General features: G+C 35.5%; 2 protein-coding genes and 1 pseudogene across 2 annotated transcripts; all 3 read right to left on the reverse strand.

Annotated features, from left to right (window-relative positions):
* Positions 1 to 3,251: 3,251 nt before the first annotated feature.
* On the reverse strand, positions 3,252 to 3,869 carry LOC120201560 (protein SEH1-like). The gene is made up of 3 exons (XM_039202146.1): positions 3,723 to 3,869; positions 3,501 to 3,612; positions 3,252 to 3,418 (listed from the first exon to the last, which is right to left on the reverse strand). The coding sequence occupies exons 1-3, from the start codon at positions 3,867 to 3,869 to the stop codon at positions 3,252 to 3,254; spliced, it is 426 nt and encodes a 141-aa protein (XP_039058077.1).
* A 1,766-nt stretch (positions 3,870 to 5,635) lies between these two features.
* On the reverse strand, positions 5,636 to 5,998 carry LOC120201561. The gene has a single exon (XM_039202147.1). The coding sequence runs from the start codon at positions 5,996 to 5,998 to the stop codon at positions 5,636 to 5,638; it is 363 nt and encodes a 120-aa protein (XP_039058078.1).
* Positions 5,999 to 6,511: 513 nt separating this feature from the next.
* LOC120201562 lies at positions 6,512 to 7,831 on the reverse strand (annotated as a pseudogene).
* Between the last annotated feature and the right edge of the window lie 663 nt (positions 7,832 to 8,494).

Raw genomic sequence — 8,494 nt, forward strand, 5'->3', positions numbered from 1 at the left:
AGAATATCAGGATTCTTTGGGACCACGTTCTATAATTCTTTCCATCAAGTGCATCGAGCTTGGAAAGATCGGGTATCAGTTTGCTCAAAGGTGTTGACATGATTGCAGTATATAGAATTCGTTTCTAAATTATTGGATATATGAACTGCAAAACTACACCGTTAGCACTGACTGAAAATATAAACAGTAATTAAAAGGAACAGATTCGTAAACCGTGTCGTGGTATAATCACTGCCTTAGAAACGAATTCGCCCCGATGTGTGTAATCGCTGAAGTAGGCGGACCGTCCCCCGAGGTTAACACGGTCGCTCCGAATTCTGTACACCCGAAATCGGAGTGGACTGTCGGTGGTATTGCTCTTCTTATCGGAAAGCACACAGATAGAATATTTAGAAAACACTTGGAGAGTGAATTCTGAATGTTGAGAGTGAGTTGAGAAGCTGAATATAGCCCTCTATTTATATGCTAGAAATAGGGTTAAAATCGTCTATAAAATTTCAGGATTAAATCTCTTCTTTTGTAACAACTGAAACGTCTAGATGAACCTGACTCAAAAATAGTACAGGTTCATTGCATCATTATTCAACTGTTATAACTCCCGAAATTATATCATGTAACCCCTGGAATTAAATCAAATAACTCCTGTAACTTCTGATATTAACAGCTTGTCTCCTCTGTACAAAGCTGGAAATCAGTCCAGATACATCTTAACATTTTTGATTTAATTTAGGAAAAGCTGTTTAATTTTTGATAACTCTCATAAACCAGTTGTTATCATTTGAAATTAAACAGTCCTCAGCAGCTTATAAATATCAGTTGAAATCTTTCACATTTTTCCATTTGTCTCTTTCAAAGAGAAATTTCTCGACCACGACCACGAGCCGAGCCGAGACGGACTGCGGCGGCGACGGTACGCGAGAGTCCCCTTTGTTCTCTTTCACTCAACAAGGAAGTGGGAATTCCAAACCATTCCCAATAGTATTTCCAATACTATGTGAGATTGAGCATTACCAACAACAACCACCCACGTACAGTTACTCCTTTCCTTCTAACAACTATTCCATCTTTGTAACTCCTCAAATTTATGCTTGATTTACTTGGGTTTGCTTGGTGATTCTGCAAGAAAGAAGAAGAACCCAGAAATGTTACAGGGACAGGATAAGTGGATAGTTTAGACAAAGTTTGTACACGGGTAAGATTCATTGAATTCAGTTTCAGTTCTCTGCCTTTTTCTTTTGGAGCTTGGATTTGCCTTCAAGTACAGAAATTTGATCTTCTCGGTTTCTGATTTGGGCTTTAATGCAAACAATCTGGCTACTATGTGTTGTGAGCTGGTCTAATTGCGGTGGGCCTCAGCTGCATATAACCCCAAAGAAAATATATATACTACTCTGTTAATTTAGGGGGTCTTGTCCTTAATTGTATCAAATGTTCTCAAGAATCAAGATTTATGTTCAAATTTTAAAGTAGTCTCTATATTTAAAATATTTTAATTAAATATATAATTTATCATATTGATTTATTGAGATAACGCATTAAATCTATTAAATAATATTAAAAGTTTAAATTTCAATATTGTGAAATTAAGTTGAGAGAGTTATTCTATAATAATCTTTTGATTAGAATTAATAGATCGATAGATCAGATATAGATGATTACATAGAAATTTATGTCATCAAATCATTTCATATGTGCAACAATCTACTTCAATATTAAATGTAAGCTAGAATATAATATGGAGCATATTTTTTTTATTAAGTGGAGAGGTTAGAGGTATTATACTTTTAGGTTTAATGTCAAGATTCTAACTCACGAAAATAACATAAGTATCTTTAACCACTCGACTAAATTTTATACACGTATGCTTTATCAAGGTATTAATTTTTTGGCTTAATTATACAAAACTATTCAAACTACAATTCATTTCTCATTTAAGTCCCTAAACATTTTTTCGGTTAATGTAGATGTTTAATGTTACAAACATTATCATTTTAAGTGCACGGTCCTTCACGGCCATTGAAAAAATCTGTTACCTAACACGCGCCATATTTATATTTTTAAATTTTTATTTAAAAACATAATTCATTTTTTAAAAAATAAAATTATTATTTTAATTATACTTACTTCTGTCATCGATCATCTATGATCATCCATCCATTGCCGAATAATAACTCATTCATTGTTAACCATCCATTGATCAGTCACTACTCTTGTTATCATCTCAAATCCTAAATTTAAATCCTTAATTTCTAAAATCACGAAAATAGAAAAACGATCGCCGGCCGCCCTTAATCTGAACTAGATTGCCACATTTTCACCGACTCATTTTCATTACCTTTCATTTGCATTCATTTGCTGTAATGATTGGGGTTTCGGGAAAGGAGGGGACGGGATACTTTTTAAAAAAAAATGTTTTTTAAATAATATTTTTAATTTTTAAAAACAATTTTTAAAAAAATATATAAATTGAAACACAAGCAAATTCATTCACTTCTATATGGGGGTGATGAGGTTATCTGTGGACTCTTATGTAAAAACATTTACAGTCGTAATAACCAATGACTCATAAAAAAGCACAATTTCACAAAGAATAATAGTTTCCATTTCCGTCCAATATTAGAATAAACTTGATCTCCCTTCTCACCAGGCAAAGCCAACTCTGCTACTGGCAGCCATCTCTGATGAGCAGGATCAAATTCCCACACCTAAAGAACCCTACAGTGAGCTTAAGTTAGCAATTTCAACAACCCATCCACAGATTTATGTCAGGTTAAAAAATGCTACAACAAATTCTTAACATCAAAGTTATATTTGGCAACCAGATTTGCATAGCTTAGAATAACTCAGGAATCCGAAACTTGTTAAACCAAACCAAATAAACATGCATGGCATACTAGAGAAACAATGCAAGTGTCTCGGTCATATCATATTACAGCAGAATTTAGCTGTGCGGGAAACGAATTTAGTAATACCTGGGGGGAATTGAGCTGTGGCGTATTAGAATTAAAACCTAAAACAAAGCTCGATTCCTGGCCTTCAACCTTTTGTGGATTCCAAGAAATACAGGATTTTAAGCATGAAGCCTTCCCTAATACAGAAACAGAATCTATAACATTGTGAAATCCAGCCTGGAAAAATAGAACACAAGACAGTTAAAAGAGAATCATAGAGTGGACGAGTAAACGAGTTACAGACACTGTGAGTGTGTAATAAACCCTTCAAAAACTGGTACTTGAAAATATTTGGAATATCTAGAACATAAGGGCTATTATGTAGACATGAATTAGAAGGGGAAAAAAGAAGTCAATTTTAAAACTCACCATTTTCAAACTCGTTTGACCGGCACTAAATTGAACATCTAAAACCTTGGAGCTAGTTTTAAAGCTCCTACATATCTTCCATTCAATAGGCTTTGTACCTACCAGAATTTACAATACTAATCAGCATTTTCTAAATATTATAGCCAAATCTAATCATTAAAAAGTCGGGAAATTAAATACCTTCCACAAGCTCTTCCCATACTGATAAAGTTCCATCTCCGGCAATGCAAGCAACAGCATCCCCATACTCAGGCGGGATCCAAGCAACCTTCACAATGCCACCATCATGCACCTAAATCAAGGAAATAAAACTAAAAAAAATTGGCACAAAAAGCGAAACTCATTAATTATATAAAATAAATACAAAAGGCAAAAAAGAATGTATTCTTTTGTTTCGGAGACCTTGAATTTGGAAGACGAAGTGAATGAAGAAAACGAAGGATCACGAGAATATAGAATTGAGAGACAATCGTCGACGGAACCGGCGGCTAACCTCTGGCCGCAATAGTTCCAGGCCGAGCATGCCGTACCTCCGTCGAGTGTTGCCATTGGTTTCCCATGTCCGTACAATTTGTTACAGGTTTCATTTTGCTTCAAAACCCTAAACGAGGGCCAAGCCTGCCCAAGATTGTGGATTTAAATTTGAAGCTTGGATTCTCTGAGGTATTGGGCTTGGGACCTTACTACAAACTTAGCTGCTTTGCTGACCAATGAGTAAAATTAACTTTTACTTTCTCTAATAGTAGAAATCAATCGTTTTCAGATGATCACCTAGCAATCAGGGAACTCTCAAATGTATGGTAGGTTGCTTTCCAAACTTAACAAGTAGTAGCTGCTCGTATATATCTCCTCCAACCTATCAAAAGAGATGCTAATTGCAAAAGTAGTAGCTACTCATATTCATGAATCAAACAAGTTGATTAATACATAAAGCCACGTAAATAAATTTATTTTTTTACCGGTAGTTGAAAATGCACCAACATTTTAGTGATTTTGATTGATATATTTTGTTTGAGTTCACTTACTAATTTATACGAATTTCATCTCCATCTAATACAATTTTTTAAATATATATGAAATAATATTAAAAAATCATTGTTGAAGAAAATTTATAACCCAAAGTCTTCATACTTCAATTAGAAGACTCATTTGAGATCAATTTTTTTAGTATTTCGAGGATAGATTGAGGATTTATATCTTCTGTATGGAAGAATATTATAATGAATTTCTTTATTAACAAGGTCTCATAAAAATAGTTATTGATCTTTTATGTTCTTATTTATACTTTATAATTTTTGTTATTGTCAATTAATTACAACTGACTTGAGTATTATCCGATAAATATAAACTCAGAGTGTATGTGATATCAATCAGAAGAATAACCCAATCATTGGTATTGTTTTATTGTGCCAGCTGTTTTCATTTTCACATTTTTTCCAGCTAAAATGTGAAAAGATATATGTTTGAGATGTTAATATGTGTGTTAGCGTTAACCGTCCATGTTGAGATCAAGTGTGGAAATGGCATAGGCCAACAGTTGGAACCCTTTAACTTTTCGCTTCGTGAAATAGTTGAAACTCACGGAAAAGCAAAATCAACCCAGCTGATTGACAATGACGGCATGTAAACCAAATACTGCTGATCAACGACTACATAGTACTAATAATAGATAAATAAATAAATAAATAAATACAGCTTTATCTTTGAGCTTCTTTAATGATAGTAAACAAGTATTGGTTAGTTTCCAACCTTGTTTTGTTTGCAAATCTTGTAGGCAGATATAACTAAAGAAACGACTTTAATTTGTGCAAATCATGCATGCTCATGGGAGTATCATCATGCATTCGGGATTATCAATTTAGTGTTAAAATTTACTTGATCGTCATTTTTAACCCACTTTAGAGAAGAAAAAATTGTTTTGGAGACAAAATTTTCAATGTAAAATTTAATAAAAAAATTAACTTATATTTTCTATGAGATTATTTCGGATGTCTGAACAAACCGACTCCATGAAAATTCTCTTAATTAACATTAACGGGTTATTTTAGTAAATAAATGATATAAAAAAAGTATACAAAGGAAAAAATTATACTACCAAAAAAAAAGAATAATGGAACATCTTAAACAGTAACTCCATACATAAAGCAAAGTGCATCAGCTTGATTGTAACCCTAAAAGAGAATAATTCATCAGCTTGATTGTAACCTTAAAGAGAAAACATGCATCCTAAGAATACCGACTATTTGATCGCATCGTCTTTATTCATATACATATCTAATATTTCTGTAAAATCGGCTTCTTTTATGCTTAGTGTATCAAGCACATGAAATACCGACGGTGGAGGCAGCAGTGAATATTTCCGATTCGCTTCTCTCGATAACCAATGAGTTAATCTCTGGCGAAAGCCCTCCGAAATCGATCTCGGGAACCTCAGGGATCGTGGTCAGTGCACCCGTTTTGTCGTAGATCACGTAGTACTCCTCGAGTGATCTTTGTTTCAGCCACAAAACCGAATGACTCGAGCTTTGTCTGGACTTGAACATGGACTTGAAGAGTTTAACGATGGAGCGGGAGAATTTAGAAGGCTGCTTCTTGGAAACGGGTGGAGGAAGGGTAGTCGAGTACTCTAATGGAGGATGAGCTCCAGTGGTGTCGACGATAAATTCAGGCATAGACATGGTTTGTAAATGGAAAGCTGAGTCGAGTTGGCGTTTGAAAGATTTGAGTTCCAACGAGTCATAAGGAGTGTCACCTTTGAGCCGAGTTGAACGAAGGCCTTTTATAAATGGGAAGATCTGAGATAACAATTTACCATAAAAAATCCAAAAGAAGGAAAAGAAAGGAGATCGTTATAACGCTCACGGTCTCTTCATTATGGACCATTCAATTTGGGAGATTTTTTTTTTCTTTCTATTTTAAACATCTAATTTCGTTGCATTTTGCATGGTGAAGTAAAAGGAAACACGCACACACATATATATATTTTACGTCAGCTGTCCAAAGATCAAGGTTCATGCGTGGAAAAGAATACTTAAACTCATAATATTAAATAGTGACCATTAAATTGTGACCGCAACAAAATGTAAGGATAAAATCCTTTACTGTCTTGGAACATTGCTCCCTTCGATCTCAGCCCCATGCCACCCTGATGAAGCATTCCACAACATAAAAACATTTCAGCTGCTTAAACAACGGGATTGCTTCAGACTTGTTTAATGCTCTGTGCATATGATTTAATCAACCACATCACTGCTAAAGAGCTTGAAACTGGTGGCATCAAGAACCAACTTCCTGATCGAGGAGAAAGCGCCCATGATTCTGACGCCGGTGAAGACGACCATGATAAACAGATTGAACCAGTAGGTGAAGGACGAATTCGAGCGCTTGTGGGTCATGTTGTAGAGAAGCATAGGGAGGACAAATTCCAGAGGGATAAAGCCAATGGCGCCTACTGCTCCATTGATGTCACCAAAAAAAGGAATCATTGCAGCTATAAACCCACTGAATATGACATACAGAGTCTCAAGAATTAGCCTGGGGATGAGATTCCTCTTTGAAAACATCCCTTGGTTTACATCAGCTGTTTGCTGTTACATATGCAACTTGAGAATAGACCTTTGTTACATATATTGGAGAAATGTCAATGGAAAACAGAACTCGGATCATGCAAGATAATAATATCATACCAGGCCAATGGCGAATAGCTGCACAAGAATGAAACTAATTGCAACGCCAATAACCATTGGTGGGGCCAATGATGGTCCATCATCAGGCATTAGACTCTTGAGAATGTTTGAATGATGGTCCATCATCAGGCATTAGAAAGTGACAAAAATTACACTGTATAACAGTAGGAGTCCTTTAAACATCTTCTCTGTAGCAGATGGAGCCAGTGTTGCCTGTATCAGAGACAATTTCGTTGAAACGAAAAACGAAGAAGCATCTGTGGACGAACGATAGTTCAAATTTGCTCTTTAGGAATTCGAAACTTACTTGTATTTCCGGAAGTATTCCGTTCCCGAAAATTGCAGCTATTATGGAGATAGAAGTGAAGGCATTAAACATCCGTGATGAACTATTAGATTCCAAAGAATAGTCTCTGTGAGGGGGACTTTTAGACAGACCTGATGAACTAGTAGAAGTTGTTTCGTGGTTCCATAGGACTTAAACACAAGGAAACTGAATTCAACTATGATCTTCAAACAACATGATTAAAAGATGGAACCAATGGTTTAAACACAACCTGTTCATGTATGGTTATTTCATATTTCGGTGGAAGATTACATATATGGACTGCAAGATATGCAGCTGAATGATCTGTATACCTGCGTGGATACAAGCTCCAACCAGAAGGAATGTGTAGCCCAAGCTGAGAATCAGAGAAGCAAAATTGAGGTGTCTAAGGGAATGGAATGATGGCATCTGAGAGAGAACATCATCACCCCTGTTACTATTGCTATGAACTCATACAGTTTCAAGGATCCCTAGGGAGAAAGGTTCGAATACATGATCTTAGAAAATAACCTCAGTGACAAAAAATGCCTTATAATATACGATTTTAACCAACTTTTTTTGGATTTGCCAAAATGACCAACTAAATCGCAATACGATCGATAATTCGCAACGCGATCTCCGATATCGCAAATCAGTTTCCAGATTCGCAACGCGATTCTGACTATCGCATTGCGATTTTCCAAATTCGCGTTGCGATTTTCCTAATTCGCAATGCGAATACGTAAATCGCAATGCGATTACGTAAATCGCAATGTGAATACGTAAATCGCAATGCGAATACGTAAATCACAATGCGAATATGTAAATCGCAATGCGAATCTGACTATCGCAATGCGAATCTGACTATCGCAACGAGATTCTGACTATCGCAATGAGATTCTGACTATCGCAATACTGAATTTTAAATTCACAACTCGATTTCTGAATTCGCAACAGGTTTTAGTTTCGCAACACAAATGTTTTTTGTATATAACTACGCAGCAGCAGCAACTCATAACCTAAATCCCTAAATCGCAATTCATTTCATCTCTATCTATCACTATCTCCGGCGACATTCGTTCCTATATCCAACGACATCCTTCCCCATCCGGCAACATGTTTTAGTTTCGCAGCTCGTTTGTTTAGTAAATTAATTTACAATAATGAAATCATCTAATGTT

Source organism: Hibiscus syriacus, unplaced genomic scaffold, assembly GCF_006381635.1.
Source record: "Hibiscus syriacus cultivar Baekdansim isolate YM2019G1 unplaced genomic scaffold, ASM638163v2 tig00007600_pilon, whole genome shotgun sequence".
NCBI lineage: Eukaryota > Viridiplantae > Streptophyta > Magnoliopsida > Malvales > Malvaceae > Hibiscus > Hibiscus syriacus.

What these genes read in the sequence shown, in the direction of transcription:
- LOC120201561 (XM_039202147.1), bottom strand. Translation starts at nt 5,998, where the DNA reads ATGTCTATGCCTGAATTTATCGTCGACACCACTGGAGCTCATCCTCCA.
- LOC120201560 (XM_039202146.1), bottom strand. Translation starts at nt 3,869, where the DNA reads ATGGCAACACTCGACGGAGGTACGGCATGCTCGGCCTGGAACTATTGC. An exon ending in CTTCGTCTTCCAAATTCAAG is followed by an intron (nt 3,613 to 3,722) that starts GTCTCCGAAACA and finishes TCCTTGATTTAG; the next exon opens with GTGCATGATGGTGGCATTGT. An exon ending in ATGGGAAGAGCTTGTGGAAG is followed by an intron (nt 3,419 to 3,500) that starts GTATTTAATTTC and finishes AAATTCTGGTAG; the next exon opens with GTACAAAGCCTATTGAATGG.